Below are 25,164 nucleotides of genomic sequence, written 5' to 3' on the forward strand. Positions count from 1 at the left end.
GCATGTATGCATAAAATATATTTAATGCTTTTAAATAAATATTGATTTTTATTTAAATAAGATCTAGATTTTTGTGGCAAATGTGTGGTATATTTCAGCAACAAATACATCATGCACTAAAGACATACATACGACATTCTAAAACAACGCAGAAACATTTCTGATACATCTGTAAGGAAACAGGGTCATTGCTGACATGTTGCAAATGTATATGGCATGTTCCTAGCATATTTCTGTGTTATTAGTATGTATACTCACGTGAAATACACTGCTCATCTCCATTATTTACGAATCCGGCATTACATTCACAAATTGCCTTATGATTTTCGGTCTTACATCTGGCATTAGGTCCGCAACGTACTAGTGCACACGGACTCACACATGTTCCATCCTGGCAGCTCAATATCTTAACACAATCCTTATCTGTTTGGCATTCGGATTTAACTGAACCGGGAGTATCTAGGATACAGCCTCCCTTGTAAGCATCTCCGGTCATTCCTTTAGGGCAAATACATTTGTAACCTTCTTCCAAATTAAGACAGTGAGCACCATACGCGCATGGCTCATGTTTACATTCGTCCACGTTTATGCAACCTTGGAGCGGATCTCCTTCGTAACCAGGTTTGCAAGCGCACCTTGGAGGATCACTTGGAGTACAGTTAGCATTAATCCCGCAAGGAAATCTATCGCAAGGGCTTTTGCATTTGTTATCGTCCTGGATGTCTGTAAAATATGGCGGTGGACACGCGCATTGTCCCGGCTGAACACATCGCTCGTTTTCGGGACACTCACGGTCGCTTATGCACTTCTTCTGAGCGGGAGAGCAGAGTCCATTGTATGCATCACCACTATAACCGTCTGGACAGTGACACTCAAAAGCACCTCGTTTGTTAATACACACGGCTCCATAACCGCAGGTTTGCTGCTGCTCCATACATTCATCGATATCTTCACATGTGCCTTCAGCAGATGATCTAAAACCCTTTGGACACGCGCAATAACTCACACCTCCCGTAATTGTGATACATTCAGCTCCGTTTGGACAAGTGTTATCTGGTGCACAGCTTGCCAGTATACAATTTCCATCTTTGAGTTCATACGGGGGCTGGCATCTACAGTCAGGGCTGTTACACTCGACACATTCCAAGAATGGGTTCCCGTTAAAACCTGGAGGGCATTGACAGTCGTAGCTGCCCGGCAAGTTCTTGCAAATAGCGTTTATTCCACAGGCAGGCTTGTCTCGAAGTTCCGTACATTCGTTGTTGTCAATACACTTGCCTGCTTCGTCATCTCTTACGTAACCGTTGACGCAGATGCAAACACTTTCTTTTGTAATTTCGTCTAGGATGCATTGCTCGCCCACGGGGCAGGGATTTTGATTTGAACATCCGCCGGAAGGTGGAGCGATTCTGCTGCAACCGCTTCTATATGGGTCTCCAGAAGTTCCACCAGGACATTGACATGAAAATGTTCCAGGTTCGTTTTTGCAAATAGCACCCGTCTGGCAAGGGTTCTTGACACATTCATCTATGTCAGCACAACCATTGGTGGTGTTGGTATATCCAGAACCGCATAGGCATGTTGCTGCATGGTTTATTAGCATGCACTCTTCATTTGGAGCGCAGTTCATGATTTCACAAGGATCTACCATAAAAATATTAGTGACTAAAGATTTACATAGGTTTTAAGGAATAATTAACTTACGCCTGCAATCGTTTCCAATATTAGGCTCCGGACAAAGACACCTCTTTTTACTATCACAGAGGGCATTTCCTGGACAATCCTCGTCATTGTTGCAAGTTACAATTTCACTGCATCTGGACTTGGGATCAGGGTCTGGCACTGTGCCCTCCGGACATTTGCAGCTGAACCCACCCGGTAAGTTGTCACAAATGGCACCCGTTCCACAAGTATTGGGTAAACTGCACTCGTTGATATCCGTACATTGCTTATTTGGATTTCCAGTAAAACCAGGCTGGCACTGACAAGCAAAAGTTCCTGGTAAGTTGGTGCATAAGGCATTTGAACCACATCTGCCGCTTGGGCCGTTGGCCTTGTCACATTCATTGATATCTAAAAGTGCCAATATATTAGTCTGGTAAATAAATTAAAAAAGAACACTATATTTATGTTTATATAAATTTCACGCTATAGATCAAAGGATGAAGAAATTATTTTTTTTGGGAATAACTTGCCAAGCATTAGCTATTTAGTACAAGCTTAAATAAAACCATTTGCTTCAAATGCATCACTCTCCACTAATTTTTTTCTCCCTTTTCGTTTACATTTATTAGATTGGTTTCAGAATGTTGTGATTAACTGTCTTACCTATGCATCCGGCAGATATGTCACTGGGATTAAACGTCCAACCCTCATCGCATATACAGTAGGCTTCGTCACCATCAGGTTTACAATAAGCATGGTTGCCACACTTCACATCTTCACATGGCGCTTTGCAGGAGACCATAGGGGGCGCACCTACATATCCATTTTCGCATGCGCAGTGATAGCTACCAACCACATTGGTGCAAACTGAAAATGGCCCGCATGGGTTGGTTGCGTTGTCACATTCATTGATATCCACGCAAACAGATCCCTTGGGGGTAAAGCCTTTTTGACAGAAGCATTGATTTTCGATACATTCAGCGTTATTGGTGCAGTCGAAGTTGGATTGACAGAGTATATTAACATCGACCTAAAAGGAGTTTTAATGTGATTATAAGGTATTTGTAACATGAAAGTATATTTTACCTGTTCACATGCAACTTCTGGCTTGGGTTTGGCTTGATATCCTTGAGGGCATATGCAATTATAACCCGGAACAGCATTCTCACAAATAGCATGTGCTCCACAAGGCTTTTCTATTGTAATACATTCATCAATATCTGTACAACCTTTAAAAGGATCTCCAGTATAGTCTTCTTTACAGGAGCAGATGTAGCTTCCAACTGTGTCCTTACAAAAGGCGTTTTCACCGCATGGATTTGATTCGCATTCGTTTATATCTAAGGACATTATTTAATACGTTGTATTGGGGTGAAAATCTAAAAAAAACTACAACAAACGCTACGCATTCCCAACAGATAATAACATACTGCAAGAGACAGGATAGTAAATAGATAAAACTACAGGATAGCCACAGCTGAAACAGAAAAGAGTATAGATTCTGCAAGAGAACAATATCAATACAAGGCAATATATATGCAACAAAAACAAACAGTACAAAATGTATACAGTACAGTACAGGCTTTTTACCAATAACTAGCAACGCTGTAGAGTTGTTATGTGGAAAATACACTTTTAGGATTAATTTGCACACAGTTTAAACTTATTGTGCAAATTAACCGAAAATATAAATTTAAGTAACAATTTTGAAGAGTTAGTATAAGGCTACAAGCTATATTTAGGTATATATACGTAAAGCTACGAGTATATTTAGCTGGATCAGTAGAAAGTATGGAGATGATCATATATATAGATATGAAAAAGCATATTTATTTTTTAAAAAAAAAGTTAAATTCAAAGAAGTAATTAATTAAATTAAAATCAACGAAAAATTCATGCGCTCTTACAATAAATTTTTTATTTAGCAATTTCAGCTTGGTGCACAAGAAATTGAATCGGTTTGTCAATTGTGCATCATTTTTCCCCTTATTGCTTTAGATGTTTGAACATATTTAGATGCAATGTATTCATTGAAGTCCAAAATAATTATCCAATAAATGTTTAAAAATTATAATAGAACAGTAATGTCATCACTATATGCAATTCTCATACAGTTATACCCCCTAAAATCGTTGACTCTCCTACCGTCTACCGTCCCTTAACCCAATTTTCAAACATAATTCGCACGTTTTCCCATAACGTTTCTTCTAAAGAATCAAACTCATGCATAATACACAACGTCCATGCATTCCCCCATACCAACAAACATTTACAACTTAAACTAACTTTCACAATAAAGATGTCCCTGTCCGGCAAATCCCGAGGGACAAAGGCACTTAAACGATCCAGGAACGTTAATGCACTTGGCGTTTATCCCGCATGCGCCTGCTTTACCGCACTCGTTGATATCCACGCATTCGACCTCGGGGGTTCCCGTGTATCCTTCGGGACATGCGCACGAGTAGCTTCCGTTGTTATTTAGGCAAGAAGCGGATTCCGGGCACGGGTTCTGATCCTCGCACTCGTTAATGTCTGATGATATAATGAGATGGTGGGGGGGAGAGGAAAAGAAGCGATTTTATTGGTTAGTTTTGTGATGACGTGTTTTTTTTTTAGAGTTAGGTGGTAGCAAGTAACGACTGGTTTTTAAGCGTTATAGTTAGAGCTCAACTCATGAAAAACCAGGTTTACTTTGCTAGGTTCTATACAAATATTTAATTTATAAATAACCCAACTCTTTTAAAAAAATAATTCATATATACAGGCTTATATACAGCAACGATCGCCCACAGTAAAATGATTACATAATTATTTATACCTGAACACTCAAACATTGGGTCTCCAATAAACCCTGGTGGACAAGAACACTTAAAGCTGCCCTCCAAGTTGGAGCAAAGAGCGTTTCTTCCGCAGGGTTGTCTGGCGCATTCGTTCGCGTCCAAGCAGCCATTGGTGTAGGGATCTCCTTCGTAACCTAAAAATTCCCCATTTACATTTGGACCCCGGCATTCATCAAATCACTAAAGATATACCTGGAGGACAATGACATTCTCTTCCTCCAACTACGTTAGTGCAAGTGGCTCCGGGTCCGCAAGCTCCAAGGTGTTCGCATTCATCCACATCGACACATCCATCGTAAGGGTTACCGTGGAAACCCTCTGGGCAGTAGCAGGTGTAGTTACCGTGGGTGTTTTGGCAAAGTGCGTTTTGACCGCAAGCATTAGGGTTTTGGCATTCGTCAATATCTGTAAAATACGTCAGTGATTAAGAACCAAAAGAAGTAAGGTACTTCTTCGGAAAACGGTGCCAATCACTTAAAATCGCATAGAAAGGAGCTTCTGGTGAATCTCAAGATGAAGCTGAAAGAGAACTCATGCAAGAAACTTTACTCTGTAATAATTATTACCTGGAATACTTACTGTAACCAGGTTTCAGTTTTATTGCTCCCTACAAATGGTTTCTAGAAGTTTCATTACACAAAATCGAAAAAAATGCACAAAAATTGGTGGGACAAGGTTTGTCAGGATTTATTTTGAGTAAGTGCTTTTCTGATGATTTCATTATAATATCGAAGTCACTATTGATCCATCAATTAGTTACATCTGCTGGGGTTGAACGATGCATATAGTTGGATGTCGTAGGCATAAAGATGGTATCGGTATATATAATGTAAATGAGCGGATCAAGTATACTGCCCTGAGGCACTTCATTTTTCACAACCAGTATATTCGATCTAGTGTTCTTAAAACATGCCAATTTTTATTTATTTTTGATTTAAGGAAGTTTGATCATGTGTCTGGACCTATTCTGGATATGGATATTTTATTAAAAATAGTTATAATTTGAAAAACTTATTCCAAGATATCAAATGCATGTTGCAATGCTAGATATAATACGTTAACTATACCACTTCACTCATCGGCCCTTTTTTGAAGATCTTATACATATAAGGCTGTTATATGCTGTAAATCTTTTTTCATCTCTTCTTCTTGTTATTGTTAAGTGTACTTTATTTTAGAAGGTTAAGAGCTTAAGAGGTTTAGCTAATCTTCGCCTTCGTAGGCAATAATGGTTTATTCTATTATTACCTGACATGTCGAATTGAATTGAATTTCTTCTTTAATAGTATGGTTTGAGACTGGGTTCAGCATTGGCAATTGGCAGATACATTCCATACTCTCTGATGAAAATTAGATATTTGAGTGCACGCTCTAAAACTAATATAATTCAACATAGCGACCATGATACTGTGATTAAGCATTTTGAAAGGTTTGGAATAATCCAATAAGACCAAGGCACCGATAGCATTACCAGAATCCTAAGAAGCGACAACATCGCCTAGTATGTCAGACAGAATAGTGGAACAGCTATATTATTGTATATTTTTATTTTTAGAATATTTTCTTTTGTTCTTCTAGATATATTAGAGAGTATTTGGATGCAAATTATTCGTTAAAATAATTTTCCTGTAAAGGATTAAACGTTACAATAGAACAGTTATGTTATCCCAGTATGCAGAGCCCAGTTGCTATAGAAGAAATAAGATATAGAAGCACAATGACTAGAATAAATAGATGATTATAATTTGCACTAAAAAGTTTAATAGAACTCATGGAAGCAAATAAGCGAAGAATTTAAACTGAAAAACTGCTGGTATAAATGATAAGGTAGAAGATGAAACATTGAGCGTAGAAATTGAGAAAGAACCTTAAATATATGACGAAGAAAGTGGAACTCCACAATGTAGAGAACCACCAGTAAGACTCAATAAAGAATACACGTTTTCCCATTGCCCACATAGCAGCACAATGACCAGACTGAACACATGATTAAAATTGAGACACAATTGATTTGTATTGAAAATTGCTAACAAAAATTGTGAAAAAAAAGAGGAAATGGAAAGTAAAGAGATAGCAAACTAACACCGGTGACCACGAATATGTGATAGAAAAAGTTGATTTGGTAGCAGAAAATTTATAGGCTAGAGAATATACGTTTTTCAGTTATTCGTGATGGAAAAGAGCACAATGACTAAAATATTGACAAGATTACAACTTATACTGAAAAGCTTAATAAAATAGTTATCATTGATTGAGGCAACCAAGAGTTAAACAAGAAATATAATTGAACCTTAGTGATGATCCAGAAAAGAAGCAATGTAATTTTCCATCTATTTAGAGATAAACCTTCTATGTACCAATAAAACGAACTATATATATATATAGGGACTTATCACTTTGTTCCAAAGATAAACAAAGAACCGCAGCTTTTCATTTGTTACGTGAAAATATTCCCATATTTAAAGAAACCGCAACAGAGGAATCGGTGGATAAAAAGCACATTATACTTCACCCTATCGAATCTTAAAGAAAAGTGAAAACCTCAAACAATTCCCTATTTGAATTAGATGATGCAAGCGTCAATGATCCTAAAATACTGATCTCGAGAGAATGTGTGGTATGCATGTACTGACATGAGAAAGCAAAAGTAAAACTTCTTATATACCTGTTGTACGCCTTCGATGTCGAGAGACGTACAGGCAACTTCCTACAAGCATTAATTTCCCACACAAACATAAACAATTTTGCATGTTTACGCGCTGAACCTGCCAAAGGTCTTCCTTTTTAATTTGCGTATATTGATTCGCAATCGCAAAAACTGGCCTCGCGATCTCTTGCACTGGTAGTAGTAACTAAGAAGATGGCAATAACAGAGTTCAACGGCTTGCCAATAATTTTATCTAGCTTCTTGAGTCACGTAGAAAGTAATAGTTAGGTAAATTTATTGTTGGGGTCCTACAGAAGAGGTTTTTTTCAGGCCATTGCGGTCGGAAAATTACCCCATTGGCTCTGTTTGTTGTTCAATCTATTTGATTAGGCACGTTTTTTCATCAAAGGAAACTGGCTTATCATATGCTTCATAATGTTAATAAAGACCTGCATCATTTAAAAATAATTTTCTGCATGGCTTAATCAATGCGTTGCACCGCAGAATTAATTACTTATAAAAGAAACTTAATACAGGCCTACAGGAAAGTGTTTCCGCATGCTCTACTGATTAAATATTGATGAAATATAAGACGAGCGCAAGCTACCTAATTTGAATATTAGATTAGGAATATGCGCTTTTAAAGGCAGGAAATTCACTATGCATAATCTATTGGTTTCTATATATGTGTATGTAATAGATAATGGAGTTCTTCTAGGCCCTCAGTATAGAAGATGGTTTCACTTCGGTCTCTTTAGATCCTCTGCTTTTTCTTTTCTATTTCAACAAATGATGGAGCCTAGTTAATTGAGTTTTGCTCAAGCAGCACAATGTATAGAACTTATGATGACATATAAAAAGAGTGGAAGATGTTGGTTCAGAAAATATTAATAAGAACTATAAACCAAAAGGAGGAGGATAAGAAGGCTCATATACTTTGATTTACACTGAAATTGAAGATGGTGAAAAAAGAAAATGATAGTTAATTTAATTGAGGCCTGGCATAAACAACTGGATGGAAAAAACAGTAGGAAAGCTGAAAAAATAATGTAAAAAAAAGGAAAAGCCAATGATAAAGGAACCATAGCACTCTTAGAGTTATGGCAGGGTATGATGCCTTCCAGTAGCAGCATGACAAATGAAGAAAGAAATCTTGGTTAAGGATACTGCAAAGGAAGTAAGAAGGTTTAAAAAGAAAACGAGAAAAATATGGCAAAAGATCGCCAGGAGTGATAACCAATGATTCTGAGGTCTGCAGAGGACAATCTTCTCCCGTTATAAAACAGCAGCAGAGTGCTTTAAGCAGGTTCTTTAGTCAGCTGCTGTTATCTGTGATCTGAGCAAGATGTTTTACTGTGTTCCTCTTGATTTACTACATTAATTTTTCCACCTATTTCCATTTCATTAGCATGCAGTTGCAAGTGTATAGTTTCTTCGTTTATCGTTGCATTCGGGTTTCTACAAATTGGATTAATGCCTAGGTATTACACCTCACTTTATTAACTCTGATATATGTCTCTCAATTTTTTCCTCTGTCTGCTTTATACAACCTCGCCTTGGATCTGGCGAAGCTTCTTTCAGGGATGCTTTTTTACGTTTCCATTTTTTTATCAATATTGTAAAAAAGTTTCCGAGGAGTCCAGCAGACGAACTTTCTGGATATATTCCTTTCTTTGCTGAGGTTAGAAGAGAGGCCAAATAAGAGAATGCGGGTGGTCAGAACTGAGTCAGAAGTTAAAGAAGCTGAACTGTCTCACCACTATCCTTACTATCTAAGTAACTTTGCTAAAAGAGCTTGATATCAAGAGATCTTTAAGAGTTATTGGAAGCTTAGTAGGTAAGGTTCTTTCTGGTATTCTAACTCTACCATTTATCCACTGCTTCAAACTGAACAAAAGATAACCTTTTTCTGCTAAAGAACTGCAAGAAAAATAAAGAAAAGTCAGTCTCACTAGTATAGGCTGCTCTTAGAGTTATGGAAGGACATGATGCTTTCATCTACCTGAACTGCAGGCTGGCAAACAAACAACGAAAGGTTGGTTAAGGACACACGAAAGGAAGTAAGGAGATTTGCTGGAACAAGAGGGAAGGAGAAAACGATGACAAAAGATCACATAAGTGGCAATTGACTGATTATAAGGTTGGAAGAGACTCTGCTAAGGACAAACTTCTCCCATCCTAAACAACATCGTCGCTGCTACTGTCAGAGGTGAAAGATAAAAGAAATGCATTGGCTAAGGACAAATATGAAACTGCAGGTGGCCAGGAGAGAGTCAGAAGTTATAAAAACTGAAGAGCTTTAATTAGAAGATAACCTGTTCCTGAAAGTAGTAACCTGTCCTAAAAGGACTACGCGGAAAAGAAAAAAACAAATTAAGAACCTTACTAGTATAGAGGAACTATATTGCTTTTAAGAGTAATAGCAGGTCGTCATGATTTCCAGGTACCTTAAGACCATTAGGTTGGTTAATTTGAGAATAGGTTTGTTATAAATGTCACTAATGACGTTTGGCAGTTGACAATTCCTATTTTTTGACATGTAACATCTGATACAGATTAAGTTTTTGGAATTTATTGTAATTTCTGTTATATAGTTTAGCATCGACATGTATAAATTTTGTTTTTGACGTTGTCTGTTGATACTTGGTCATATGATACTTCTTTAAGGCGCAAGACGAAGAAAACTCTACGAAAGTTCACAATCGCTTAATAATAATAAGACCTGTATAAAAGTATAAGATCCTAAATTCCCTGACGAGACCTGTGACATGATTTACAGTTGATACTAATGAAGTTTGATAACTGACAACTATTCATTTTAATTTTTGACGTTGGTATGCCTGTTGACTTTTGATGAAAGACTAAGATAGCTCTAAAGTTCCTGATAATCACTCATAGAGAGCGTGTATCAAAACATAAATTCCATGAAGACGACAATTTATAATTTAAATGTTTGATGGTGACATGCCTGTTGAATCTTGATATATGACACTTCTTTAAAAAGAAAGGCTAAGGTAGTTCTAAGTTTTCTATCCCTTATAGACGATATGTATCATAATAAAAATACCATGAGATCTGTGAAAAAGTTGACAGTTGACGTTAATGACATTTGATAATTAACAATTCATATTCTTTGATATGTAATTCTGCTGTAACTTTAGATTGTTTACTGGATATTTGTTGACGTTGACGTTTGACCGTTGACTTTTGACCCCTCTTAAGACGAAGAAGAATCTGTTGTAGGAAGGATATTCATACATCGACAACAGTTGAAATGAGCAAGTCTATTTCAGGCCCTACCAAAGGAAAACAAAATGGAAGGAGACAAAAGCAGGAACATATGATAAAAGACCACCAGGTGGTAGGATTGGCAAAGAACTTTAACACATCTACTGGCTACTTTTTTTATTTATATAAGGATTGCTTCATCGTAGTGGAAACTAATGAGACAAAGGATGTATTGGAAATATATCTGCCTCCTATGACTCCTAAGCTCCAACCTCTCCTACCCTAAACAGATGGTCTCCTAGAAGAGAGGTGGAAGAGAGAAAAGAGGCATTTGCTGACGATAGCTTAGGAAAAATTAACAGTCTCTTGTCTCTATCATTTTTCATTGACCCTAAAGCCTGAGGATGTTTGCCTTTCATCTTATTCTTTTGGTCCTGATGAATGTGGTCGTGCAATCAATTTTACTTAATAAAATATTGAATTGTTACGTTCTAACTGAAATATAGAAAAAGTTCTCGCCCACTTCTCTTTGTTATCCTCAAGCAGCTCGTTTTCCTAGAAACGCTTGGGTGTAAGCCCCGTTCGGAAGTTGTAAAAAACCGCATATAATCTCCTCCGTTGTCTATTGGAAACACCGCTGACAGGCGCGTTGCTTGCAAGATATTTCATTAGCAACATGTACTTACCGTGTAGTGTAGGTAGTCGTAGAAGAAAATTATTTAATTACGTTTATTTTAGCGACATAATCTTGATTACGGGTACTAAGTACTCACCGAGACATTGAGCCTCTCCATCTCCTGTAAAGCCGGGGTTACACTTGCAAAGGAAATGCGCTGGTAGATTGCAACATTCGGCGTTCGCGACGCATCGCGCCGCAATCGCCGGGTCGTCGCATTCGTTGATATCTGAAAGCAATTAATGTTGCATTAAGAAAATCATCGAGGAGGGCCAGGATATACCAGAAAGTGATATTTCCAATAAAAAGTTTGTAGTTTCAAGGACGTTTCTCAAAATTAAGAAATAAGCATATAATCATTTTTAATTTTAGAGGGGGCTCACAATTACAGTTTGTCACAGCTGAATTGTTAAGAAAACCTGTTCAATGCATAATCAGAGCAGATATTTCCAATAGAAGTAGCAATTTATTCCCTCCATTTCTTTTCTACCAATACAGCCGTTAGATTACTTCCTCAGCCTTCTTTTTTATATAACTTTTCCAATGTTACAAAAACCCTGGCAATAGATAAGTAAGTAGTTCTCTGATCTGTGAAGTATTGCTCTTATTCATGTAATACTGCAGAGTATATGATCATTTTCTGAAATAAACTACTGGAAAAGACTTTGAGAAGTAACTACTTTTCATGTCTTTTTCTGACAAATGGTAAATGTGATAATCATGCGTGACATCAAAAAATACAGGTCGAAAACTAATTGCAATTTAAACCAGTTTTAAAATAAGTATAGTCAAAATCGCTCTTATCGTGCGGGTGTATCGGATTATCAACGACAAACTTTTGTAGTTACGTTTCATTTCAATTTGCGCAACAACGTTTCTTAACTACAACGCGCCAGATAAACGAAACGGATATATGCAGCGTTAATGTATCAAAAGAAGATAAAATGATAAATATCAGTGGTTCTAAAACAATTACTTTCATAACAAACATGCCTGTCTCGTTTCGATTGACGGAGGACATTATTTGTCACAAGATAATTTAAATTTCAAATTATGGAAAAGAAAAAGCCTTTTTGTGGATTTCTAAATCCTCAAGCCAAAAAAATGGTACTTAATGTTATTAATTACTTCGAGAACGAAAAAGAAAATAAAGGGTTGCCTAAGAATGTACAAGAAGAAGTAGCTAAAGCGCTTGGAATTAGTTTAAGAATGGTGCAAAAGGTTGTATATGAAAACAAGAACAATCTTATTCCCAAGAAGGAAAAAAAGTGTAAAAGGAAGAAGCCGAAGACTGAAGATTTAAGTGAATGTGTAAAAATGGAAGTAAGGGATAAGATTTATGAACTATATAGGCTAAAAACAAATATAACGCTGCCATTTCTGAGGGATGTTTTAAAGCAACGCGGCACTTTGGAAATTGGACTTTCTGCTTTATCAAAATTAATTAAAAGCATAGGTTTTCGCTATAAAAAAGACTGCAATAGAAGATATTTGTGTGAACTACCAAATATTGTGAGCCAACGAATGGGATTTTTAAGACAATATACACAAAATGAAAAATCAAAGTTAAGGAAAGTGGTATTCTTAGATGAAACTTGGATATTTTCAAACGGGAGCGGAATAAAATCTTGGCAAGCTGAATCTGTGAAAAGCTTGAAAAGAAAAAAAGAATGTGGTCAGGGAAAACGATTTATTATTTTACATGCCGGGTCTTTAACGAGATTCGTTCCAGGTGCAGGTTTAATTTTTTCCTTCTAAGTCTAAAAGTATGGATTATCATGACAATATGAATTGCGAAATGTTTGAAAAATGGTAAAAGGAACAGTTAATACCGAACTTGCAAGAACCTTCCTTAATAGTATTAGACAATGCGTCGTATTATTCAAGAATATTGAATAAACAACCAAAATGGAAGTTTGAGAAAAAGCGAAATTTATGAATGGTTAGTAAAAGAAAATCAGAATCCCATGCTATATATGCTAAAATCCGAACTTCTTTCAATTGCAAAATCGCTGAAAAGACCAAAAAAAATATATGCTGTTGACGAAATAATACGTGAATATGGCCAAGAAGTTTTAAGATTGCCACCATACCATTGTCAGTTTAATGCCATTGAGCTTATATGGGCAGGGTCCAAATCTTATTATGAGAAGTATGTGGGTGCTGGGCTTAGATCTGACCAGGTTGAAGCTGTTTGGAATGAGGCATTGAATCACATCACAAAGGAGTATTGGCGGAAATCAGTGGATCACACAGAAAACATTATTAGAACCTGGTGGAAGAGAGAAAGAGTACTCGATATCCAAGTTGAACCATTGATCATTGCTCCATTTGAAGAAGATTCGGAAAATGACGAAGAGTTTTCCGACTCTATTAGTGATACTGATTAGTTTCTTTTTTTAGTCAAATTTGTTACTTCATTTTTACACATTCACTTAAATCTTCAGTCTTCGGCTTCTTCCTTTCACACTTTGTTTCCTGCTTGGAAATAAGATTGTTCTTGTTTCCATATACAACCTTTTGCACTATTCTTAAACTAATTCCAATCGCTTTAGCTACTTCTTCTTGTACATTCTAAGCAATCCCGTATTTTCTCTTTCGTTATTAAAATAATTTGTTTTCTTTTTGCATTTCGTTTATTATTTAGGTATGATTAAAAAGTACAAATATTTTTTTTAAACAAAGCTAAGTAAATAAATAGGTGAATGCGCTGGGAGATAGATATGCCCGCGCGCATTCTCCATTTTTTTAATAGTTAGTTTCAATCTTTTTTGCCTTGTAATGTGTAAATAAATAAATATTCATAAGAAAACGACATTTTAAAGAACTGTCGTAGCTCGCCTCGTATTTATCTTTTTAAACAAAGTTAAATAAATGAATTGGTGAATGCGCTGAAAGATAGAAATGCCCGCCGCATTCACCAGTTTTTTTTTTAGTTTTTTTTTAATTTTAACTGATATAAAAGAAAAGATAACACAACTTTTTTAATTTTCTGTGCATCAACGTATAGATTGGGTCGAACGACAAATAATAAATCATAAAATTAAAATGTCATTTTAAAAGTGAGATTGTAACATGAACTTGCCTTTAAACAAAGAAAGTAGTTTTCTAGTCTCTGACTGCACTGCATCACACATAATACAAATTAATTGTTTGTCATTATACCAAAATGTATAGTTTCCCAATAATTATTACAAAAAAACACAATCACACATAAACAAAGAAGAAGACAAGATCAAATAATCGTTAAAAATTAGACGCTGTGCCCTGAAATCGACAAATTAGTATGTTATGCACATCATAGGGTCATGCTAAATCGTATACTAATTTCTCAAAAATTTAGGTAACAACCATTTTTAAATGAAATATGTACAATTTTAATGAAAGGCTAGGGAGGCATTTTTGCTCTCATAAAAAAATATAAAATGCTTAGATTTAGATATTATTGCGTAAAGAAAAATTGTTATTGAGAATTCCGTCTATTTCGGACAATTTTTCAAAAAAGAAAAGTAAATATTATGTCTGGCAACTTAGCAGAATATCGGGGATTCTAGGCATATACCGATGAGGCATATACCCAACGTGCTTTTTCACGTCATGAAAGGAAATAACCAACGTATGTTTTACATGTCGAATCTGGGATACGTAGTATTCCGCAGACATTTTTACGGCATTAAAGGCATCACGTCAGGTCAAGTCCAAAGTATGTAAGTTTATGAGAAAAAAGTTCTACAAATTATACATAAAAGAGTAATTTTAAATGCCACATTTTAAATTAAAATAAATTTAAAGCTTAATAAAAACACAAAACGAAACACATAAAGTAAATTAAAAAAACTCATAAAATAAATAAAATATTTTTGAACACCCATAAAAGCATTTTTTTCGCATAAAGTTGACGTGAATCACAGATATACGATTCTCTAAATAATAGGGAGGTAGAATTATGAACTGGTTTACCAAAAATTATTTTTAGAATATGCCTTGAATTCGAAAAAGAAAATAGGGTTTTAACACGTTTTACTCGAAAACCTTAAGATTATGTAAGAAAATTATAAATACGAAACTATAGATCTTTTTATCATCTATAAGTTTTTTAAAAAACATTTTTCTCTCAGACAGTTATTTTCTGCAAAAAAAAAAAACGTTTTTCATTAACCCTACCCTTAACCGCCCACCCACCCCACACAATTTACCAGTAAGAAACTGTTTTCAAAAATCATTGTTTTCCAAAATAATACGCATGAATAACAGCTGGTTTCATCGTTAATAACTAATCTAATAACAAAGTTTGTTTATTCAAATTTGATATAATTATATACATGTATATTAATAAATATTTAATACAAAAACAGTGCTATTAGATTGGATATTTTAGACGAAAAACAGTGATTTTTCAAAAGAATTTCTTACTGGACAAATATTTGGGGTGGGTGGGGGGTTAAGGGTTGTTTTGATGAAAAAAAAACGTTTTTGCAGAAAATATATATCCAATATTTAATTTAATAACACTGTTTATTTAAATTTGTTAAAATATTATATATTTAAAAATTTAGTATAAAAATAGCCTTATTAGATCGGATAATAAAGAAGAACAACAGTGATTTTTCAAAAGAATTTCATCAAGTATTTGAGGTGTAGTAATTGAGTTTAAAAACTAGATATGGAAATCCCGTATCAATTTTTTTTGAATGCCGAAGCTTTCTCTCTTTAGTAAACAGAATAATATATGATATACGTATATTCTACAGTTTAACAAATATAGGGTTGATAAATATACCCAAACCAAAAATTTACTAAAAGATCGTTGAATAAATATATATTTAACGATAATAATATACGATATGTTGCTTGGATCGTATTCCAATATTATGTAACTTTCGCAATAAAAATTGATCGTTGATTGTGTCGAACACTTTAACAAAATCTTCATGACTTCTTGTCGAGATGTTAATATAAAGTTTTAGTTAACGTCGTTATAGCATCCTCCTTACTTAAACCTTTTACAAACTCATAATGCTTGTTTAATAAAATATCATTAACTATTGTCTCAAAAATTCTTGCAAAATTCGAAATAAGGCTGATAGGTCTATATTGGAGAAGACCTTCCAGAAGTAAATACTTTTTATTTCCTTTTCTAACAAATGGTAAAAGTGATAATCATAGGTGCAGACACAACTGTTTCTTTTCAAATCAGACACCCTGGCAATAGGTAAAGAAGAGGTTCTCTGATAAGTGAAGTATTACTGTTAATAATGCAATACTTACTACGGATTACATAATCATTTCTGAGTTAAACTATTAAAGAATCAACTACCTTTCATGTCCTTTTCTAACAAATAGTAAACGTGATAATCATAAGGTAGACCGCAGCTGTTAAATTACTTCTTCAGCCTTCTCCTATATACAATAATTACAAAAATTATATAGACACAGAGCTCACGTGTTTTTTTTTCTCATCACACAATCATCACTTTAGTATACGGTGATATTAATCTGCATAGCATTGCCCCAGAAAATGGCTATGCCCTCCAAGGTACGTACGTACAACATACATACGGACTTCTTGGTTTGACTAGCGCGCGCGATGCACGCAATTTCATACCAATAAAATTCTTTTTACCGTAAGACGGTACGCGCCAAAGTAGAAATTGTTATTACAGCCTATAAATTATGACAGGGGCAGATAGAAAATATAGGTACGCGGACTAGAACGGGCCTTGTAAATGGCTTGTAGTACCCGTGGCAGTACCGAGTAATAACAGGTCGCGCGAGGGAGGTGGAAAATGCGAAATGCCCCCCCGAGGATTTACGGCTTATAACGTGGGTTATTTTGTAATTATGCTTGATAGTCTTATGTGGGTGAATTTGATGGATGCAATCTTCTGAGTACTGTTTGTCGTTTTTTTTTAGGACTAAATTTCTTATATTTAGCGTAACGTGCCAGTGACATCTCGGGTATTTCACAGCTGCGACGTGTTTATCATGCTAATAAGAAAAGTCAGTAAGGCATGACGATGGTAATTCCTTATACAAACTATTCAGTGTCAAAGAGGCTGATGTATTAATAGTCCGATCTGTTGGGAGTTATATATACCAGTTGGATATATGGGGAGATGCTGCTCCTGTATGAAATTTTATAGAATTATTTAATATTAAAGTACCACTAAACTTCTAGAATTAGAGTTGTTATATTGTCATGATAAAATAATGTATAGGGTGTCCCATTTTGGGTACTTTTGCGGGATATCTCCGTTATTTTTAGAGATAGAGAGTTGCGGTTTTCGCGACACTGTTATTGTTACTGCGACAAAATTTTTATAGACCTTTTATTTTTTAAGATACAGAGCATTTTTGAAATTTTTGCATTTTAGGACCCCCCTCGTATCTCCGTTATTTTTGAAGTTTTTGTAAAAGTAAAAACTTATTCTTATAGATTTTTTTCCGTAGAATCCAGTGGTGTAGATATATTTTTTTTTGAATAATAGTTTTTGAGTTATAAACTTATGTTTTTTTAAACACCCTGTATATTTATAGGTCATAATATTGGATTTTTTTTCCTTTTCAAAAATATATAATAGTATGGACATATTTTTAAAAATACGCAAATAACTAACAATTTTTTAAATTAAATGCATAATTTAAAGGCCATGAATAACAATAATAGACAAATAACAAGTTATAAATAAATAACGACGAATTGTATCATTTTTATTTTTTTTGTAATAAAAGAACATAAAAAGCATTTATATAAATTTAATAAACACTATAAGAAAACAACCGTATAACAAAACAACATTTTTACAAGAGATGTTCAAAATGACCACCATCTTCTCTGATACAAAATTGGCACATCTTTGTAACCCTTTGAATTGCATTCAAAATAATAATTTGTCTCCTACTCAGATTAATGAAATGCTAAATGAATTGCGTCTTGAAGTTCTATTAGATTATTGCATTGTCTTTTATACACTTGATCTTGTATATACCCCCATAAAAAAAAAAAAAATCGAGAGATCGGGGGACCATGGAGGATCTAACAGGTTATTTTCAAGAAATGCCCTTACTAGCCCAGAGTTATGACTTGGGGCGCCATTTTTTTGTAGGTAGACAGTGTTATATTGTGCTAGAGGGATATTTTCCAGAAGTTTTGGAATAACTTCCTCAAGTATGTCTAGGTACCATCTAGTTGTGAGTCAGTTTTTGGCATTCCAATTTCTTTTTCGATTTTTCTGCGTGAGCTCGAGGGTGTCGCTTCTATAAAACATTTATTTCTTTTTTTTCCCTATTTTCTTTATTGTATGCTTTAGGACATGGCTAAACAAAAGATCCGTGCTCAAGAATTTTGTTCTTTAAATGAAATATATACCAAAAAACGGTTGCCTTCTCTCTGGATATCTACCAAGCATAAAATTACAACATTAGAAATTGGTAGGTAGTCATATAACGGCTTCTAACTTGGAGTAAAATACAAATTTAATTATTTTTTACTTCCAGGCAGTTGAAGCCAGTTTTTTTGGAAAAATACACTTTTACTTTACCCATTTGGAGAATATATAAATGCCTTGTCATTTGAAAAGGTTTAACGCTATTTAAAGAGATTTCTTTAACCAGGAAAACCCATTTTTGATAGTTCTAGGTATAGTTAAAGCTCTTTCTAAATTTTTGTATATTTTTTATACCTGAAATTAAAATAGGAACTCCACTAAAATATTTTAAAAAATATCGGGCAAATAAGTGAAAAAAAAATCTTATTACAGCTTATTTAGGACTTATTTAGGACAAAGTTCCAATAAAAATTAACGGAAATTTTCCAACTAAAAACGTCTTAAAAATATCAAAAATTCCACAATTTAAAATAGTCCACCAGAAATGCCAAAATTTATTTTTTAAATACATTTTTAGGGTGTTAAGAAAATTAAGAAAAACTTAAATTGCTTCATCAAAAATGCAACAAATTTCAAAATATTCCAATTAATGTATATCAACAGAGAATCTTTCAGTTTCTTTGAAAGTAAAAATCAAAAAGTCTACAAAACAACCTATGCAAATATAGTTCCGAAACTTCTTCAGCATTTTCATCGCTTTGTATAAAACATACAAGCATATCATATTTTTCATAATTTTCAAATGCTGCCATTTTTGGCATACGATGGGGGTCCCAAAATGCAAAATTTTCAAAAATGCCCTGTATCTTAAAAACTAAAAGGGTTATGAAAATTTTGTTGACGGCATCTTTAGTTAGTACAAAAAAGTAGCACAGTGTCGCGAAAACCGCAAGACTCTATCTCTAAAAATCACGGAGATATCTCGCAAAAGTACCCAAAATGGGACACCCTATACATATGTTTATAAGATGAATAGATTTAGTTTTTTTTTACTAATAAATTGACTATACTTAAAATTGTTATTTATGTGACAATACGCACTTGTGGTCCTTTATTTATGAATAGGAAACTTGTCTTAGCCGCCACGGCCATTTACAAGATATTTAACGAAATTTTCAATAACATTATTGTATACATGTAATGGTATTTCATTGATACATTGTTGCTAGCTTATTGGCCTAAACCTTCAGATAAGCCCACAGCCCGAAATCTAAAGGCATTAAATCGCAAGACCAGGGAGGCCAATTCTGATCACCCAATTAAACATTGACATGACCAGGAGCAAACTCCTGCAAGATCGTCAATGTTTCACAAGCGGTATGACATGGCTGTATAATATTGGGGATTGTGAAATACCCGAAGCAACATCTTTTAAATATGTCGGTATTAAAATTGACAATTTGTTGAAATGGGACCTTCATGTCGATGAAATGGTTCAGAAGTTAAGGGGACTTTTCTCAAAATTGTATATATGTCTCTTGTACAAAGTCATTTAGTTTATGGTATTTTGGGATGGGGAAGCGTTTCTGAAACACATATACAAAAATTAAAATCAATTCAAAAATGGTTTTTAAAAATCATTTATGGCAGAGACAGAATATATCCCACTGATCTGACAGTAAGATATTAGATTTGCGTCTAACTGTACTCTATTGTTTAGAAATCCTTAAATATATAAATAAAAACAATATAAAGTTAAATATCAACCAAAATTCATCTACTAGACAAAACAACTTGGCATATCCAACCACGACTCGTAAAACTCATGGACAGAGGAGCTTAAAATATTTTGCTCCGAGATTGTATAACATGCTCCCAAATGATTTAAGGATGGTTGAAGGCTTTAACTCTTTTAAACGCAAAGCCAAAAACTGGACATTTTTGAAGGGTAGAGAAGTTTTTAATGATTTAATAAATCTCAAATACATCCAATAGATGGTTTTTGTTTCAGGGTGTTTTGAAATATCAACTTATAGGTTTATATTGTTCTGAGTGTACCCTGAAACGAACTTTCTAACCCGGTTATAGTCAGTTTACCCAATAAGAACATAATTACCTAAATTTGACATTTACCCGATTATGTAACCACAAATCACGCACAAGTGCTTATAGTGTGCTTCAGTGATATTTCTAAACGTTAATACTTTTTATTTATTGTATTGGTTAATAAGTATATTATGTATATTGTTTAATAAACATTATTATTATTATATTATGTGGTACCATCCTGCTGAAACCACATGATCAAACCCCAAGATCAATAGCTTCTAAATGAGGCACAAGAAACTGTGTTATAATAACACGATAACGTTCACCATTCATTGTTACTGCACCTATTACCTTTTTCGTTTTTGAAGAAAAATGGTCTAGTTATTCCTTCAGAACATAATGCACCCCATACAGTGACAGATACATCGCTTTGTGATAAATCATTTGTGGAACTTCTAAGGCTCAAATGCGACAGTTTTACCTATTAATGAAGCCATTGAGGTGAAAATGGGTCTCATCACTGAAAATGATTTTGTTTGCAAAATCAGCAGGTTGATCAAGGATCCACTTGGTAAATTCTCTTCGCTGTTCATGGTCTGATGGTAGAAGTTGGGAAGTTGTTGAGTCAATTGGATTTTGTACTGGATTTTTGAGTTTTGTTTTCAGATCTGAATGAATTTCACATCACTAGCCGAACCACTACTTTTCAATTTTTTGGTTATTCTTTTTATAGTAGATGAATTACGTTATTCGACCATTATGTCGATCGAACATTGGACACATTTAGGAATAGTGACAATTAGACTTTCCCTATTTTGATAATTATTTTTGACAGGACGCGTTCTTTTTTCTTGTATTACTCCATGTTTACTAACTCCACGAACTTAATAATACCTTGACTGCCAACTCAATGAAAAGTAAATGACCACTACAAGTGGCCCGGCGGTTTTACATGATTGTGTCCTTTTGATGTTGGTTTGTAATTAGCAAGGGTTTATATAGTAGAAATAAACAACTCTACTATGAACTACCATAAACATAGACAGACAATTCATAATTAGTCGGTTTTGAGAAACAGTGAACCAAATACGTTTAAATAAGGACGGTGTTCCACGTATTAAGTAAGGAGGAAGCTATATCGCCTCTTGCAGACGATATACTCAAGCGTAGTTTACAAATCGCCAAAAACTAGGCAATCCGCTATCTAAACGTCAGCGTCGTCAACTTCATTACCGTTATTTCATATAATTTTTGTTGGCAACACTGAAAATGTTCAGAGTGACCAACATCAAAAGGACACAACCACTATAAAAATGGCGGCAATCAGGCAGTGGTAATTTTTGGGTATAGAGACCATATAACTCCCATCTGTCAAATTTCGATCTGTCACGTCATAATTATGTGACATTAGGAATGTCAAATATGGCGCGCAGTTTAAATCTCGCATTCTTATTGAAACACCCTTTATATACGTTGGTGTATAACCCTTAAAAAGATCTTACATAAAACTTATTAAACGATATTCTGAGTATTGTTTAGCGCTACGTTTCTTAGGAATTGTTACTGACTTCAGGTATATTTTTAGTGTGTTTGTAGTTAGAGTTATTTGTCATCTTAGTTCATTTCCTCAACATCCAGTGAATCTTTCATACGTTTTAAAGCTTTTTCAATCTCATTTCTTCAAAAATTAAAAGTAAACTAGAGAATTCGGCTGCAAATTCGATTTTTTTCACAAAAACTTATATAAAAATAAGACACTTTTTAATCAATTGATTGTCTACTAAGAACAATGAACTTGAAAACTTATAAACAAAAAATATTTTATATGTAAACATTCATTAAATTTGCATGTTTTTGTTACCCGATTCAATTAAACAAAGAAACATTTTAACCGCCCAAAGAACCCATTCCTGTCCGCTCACATCCTTGGAGAGAAAGAGCGGACAAGCGGTACCGTTACAACAATTAACTCTTTACTTACATCAATTAAAATATGAGAGTACTCAGTACGTACAATTTATTCCTCGAGCGGGCACGCGCTCATTTCCCTTGAAATGATAAAAGTCACTTAGCGCACTCAGATGACTGACATTAACAGAGTAAAATTGCATGGGAAGTTGGTAATTAATTTTCTATGCGAAACTCTCTTCCTCAAACCAAGAAGAAATGAACCTAGTAAGGAATGTCGTGCAGGTGGTAATAAAGGAAGAGTCAAATTAGATTTGGTTAATAAACGACATCGCGAAGGAAATATAGGAGAGGTAATTAACTGTAATCTATTTACAACTAATTTGTCTAATTAGTCGACCGTGTTTGTAACGTATGGATGATGGAAAAAGTTTATGAGTGCAATAGTAAAATATATAGTTAACCTAATTGAATTCCAAGACAGAAATCCAAATTTCAAATCTATTGAGAAATTTTATTTGTAATGCTTTGGGGTTTAAAAAGATCATAAGAAACAGCAAAAAGCAGGAAAATTAATCAAGGAATAAAAAAGTGTAAATGAGGAAATATCAATATCTTCTAGAGAGATCAACTATACGGTGCTCTGTCGGAAAAGAGGAAACAAATAATTTGGTATATGATGTCAAAATCTATTAAATATAGAAAACTTATAAAGAGCAACCTATAGCTTTGGATTTTGTTAACTCTAAAATATCTGTTCTGCATAATAAGGTCAGTAAGCTAAGTTGCTTTGATAAAAATGTAGTCGGTGCTATTTCTCAATCAGATGGCCCCAAAACTCTTCCTACCGTTGCTACATCATAATATTTAGTGCTAATAAAACCAAATGATTTATCTCAGAGCCTAAATACTACAAGAAGTGATTTGCTTAATTACCTTAATCCCGTTGCTTAATTAGTAACTGGAAAATTACTAGATAAATATGGCGTTAAAGCAGTTGGCCATCTTAGTAATAGAGTAAAAATCTCAGGAAAAACTGAAAATTATGACCCTCAGATGCTGGAGGACTTGTTGATACAGCAGAATAAGTCCGCACCTTGAAGATCATATCTATGAAATCACTCTGAGGTAAAAATATTATATTCTGCTATTTATTTGAGGTTGATCGTGACACTTAAGAACGCACCATGGTTGCGGGCCATAGTTACATAAGTTATGACTATTGCAGAGGGTTTAATGGGTTGGAGAATAGAAGATACTCCTAATGTTTGCAGTATCTTCAATTCTATCTGAAAATGTGATAAAGAAACAGCGTGCTCTAGGTGCTCCAAAAACATAGTGCATCAAGCAATGTAAGGAAACGTCCTTTAAATATTTCTGTTGTTCTAGAATTAACGCAAAATCGAATAATGTCCATACTTTCTGGTGACCACGCAACTTTGGGTGGGATTGCAAATGCCTTACTTATCAAAATAAATCTTTACAGTAATTAAGACATGGTTGCCTTCAGGTTGATGGTTAAAATTTATTTCAAAAAGATAGACTCACTCCTAGTGGTGGGGTTGGTGTATGTATGCTGGATAGACAGACTAAAGTGCTTGGTGATAGATGTGTCAATGGTGATAAATGATGAGAACATTAAACATTTGTAAATGGAAGTAAATATTAAAGGCAAAAAAGTTTTAGGACCGCTCAACAGGTTAGAAGTTTTTAGAAGTTTTTTGGCCGAAAAATGAAAAAACCCAAACTTTGAAGGTCGATATCTCGGCTTCTATGGGAGCTATCGGGAAAATTCCAACGGTTTTGTCTTAGTTTCGTCATTCTGAATCCAACGAGACCATCCGCAAGGTCGTAGCTCTTCTAATAGCTGAGATATGGCATTTTTGATGCCAATTTTTGGCCTTAAAAACGGACGTCCAAAACGACTTTTTCAGGATTTTCAAAGTGCTCTCATTCCCTTAGTTCTGCTCGGATCCTGTTATAACCCGGTGTTTTCGTAATCTAGGTGACTCAAATAAGACGCTGGTATACTTAGTTTAATTTCGAAAAAAAATCAATTTTTGGTGAAAAAATTCGATACGGGGGGTATACCCGAAAAATGAAAAAACCCAAACTTTGAAGGTCGATATCTCGGCTTCTATGGGAGCTTTCGGGAAAATTCCAACGGTTTTGTCATTCTGAATCCAATGATACCATCCGCAAGGTCGTAGCTCTTCTAATAAACTAATCAAGTACTGAGTAATTAAGTACTGAGGCTAGATTTATTGAAGGCATTATACAAATGTTTAGCTTAAAACAGATTATTTCTGTGCAAACTTGGATATCTAGAAGTAATTATTCCTTATTGGTGTTATATGTATAGAAAACGATCTGAATGTAATAAGTGGATAAGTCTAGCTTATCCAACGGACCATAGGTTGTTCTTTTGTATCCTGGAACGTAAATACCTTGATTACGTGATACCGGTAGTAAAAGATGTTGGAGAGTTTTATTACTTACCAGTCCTATTTTATAGTGTAAACGTTTCAGTATTTTAACCTCAAAAGAAGTAAATATTGCGGTAGAAAATAAAAGCGATACAGACATTGTTACTGAATTTAATAAGAATATTTAAAATAATTTTTAATTTTAAACTGTTTGAACTCTTTACACCTAGACAATACCTACGTAATCTAAACCTCAGAAGTATTATATGATTTCAAATTCCTCTACATCGAACTACTAGATTTAGAAGTTCTTTCCCTTTTTTGGCTGTTAAATTATTTAATACTGATCGATTTCTCTTAATAAACAATAACTCCAAATATTTGCTACTTGCCAGTG

At 34.5% G+C, this 25,164-nt stretch overlaps 1 protein-coding gene across 3 annotated transcripts in view; it reads right to left on the reverse strand.

Moving 5' to 3' along the window:
* Positions 1-25,164, reverse strand: part of LOC126742219 (uncharacterized) — a 256,857-nt gene that overhangs the window by 107,205 nt on the left and 124,488 nt on the right. For all 3 annotated transcript variants that reach the window (XM_050448830.1, XM_050448829.1, XM_050448827.1), the window contains exons 6-13: positions 11,154-11,285; positions 4,698-4,910; positions 4,484-4,639; positions 3,952-4,197; positions 2,752-3,005; positions 2,329-2,695; positions 1,705-2,073; positions 259-1,644 (exon numbers count right to left, since the gene is read on the reverse strand). In XM_050448830.1, the coding sequence (XP_050304787.1) occupies positions 259-1,644; positions 1,705-2,073; positions 2,329-2,695; positions 2,752-3,005; positions 3,952-4,197; positions 4,484-4,639; positions 4,698-4,910; positions 11,154-11,285 (3,123 nt within the window). The remainder of the gene's footprint in view (positions 1-258; positions 1,645-1,704; positions 2,074-2,328; positions 2,696-2,751; positions 3,006-3,951; positions 4,198-4,483; positions 4,640-4,697; positions 4,911-11,153; positions 11,286-25,164) is intronic.

Source organism: Anthonomus grandis, chromosome 11 (genome assembly GCF_022605725.1).
Source record: "Anthonomus grandis grandis chromosome 11, icAntGran1.3, whole genome shotgun sequence".
Classification (NCBI taxonomy): Eukaryota; Metazoa; Arthropoda; class Insecta; order Coleoptera; family Curculionidae; genus Anthonomus; species Anthonomus grandis.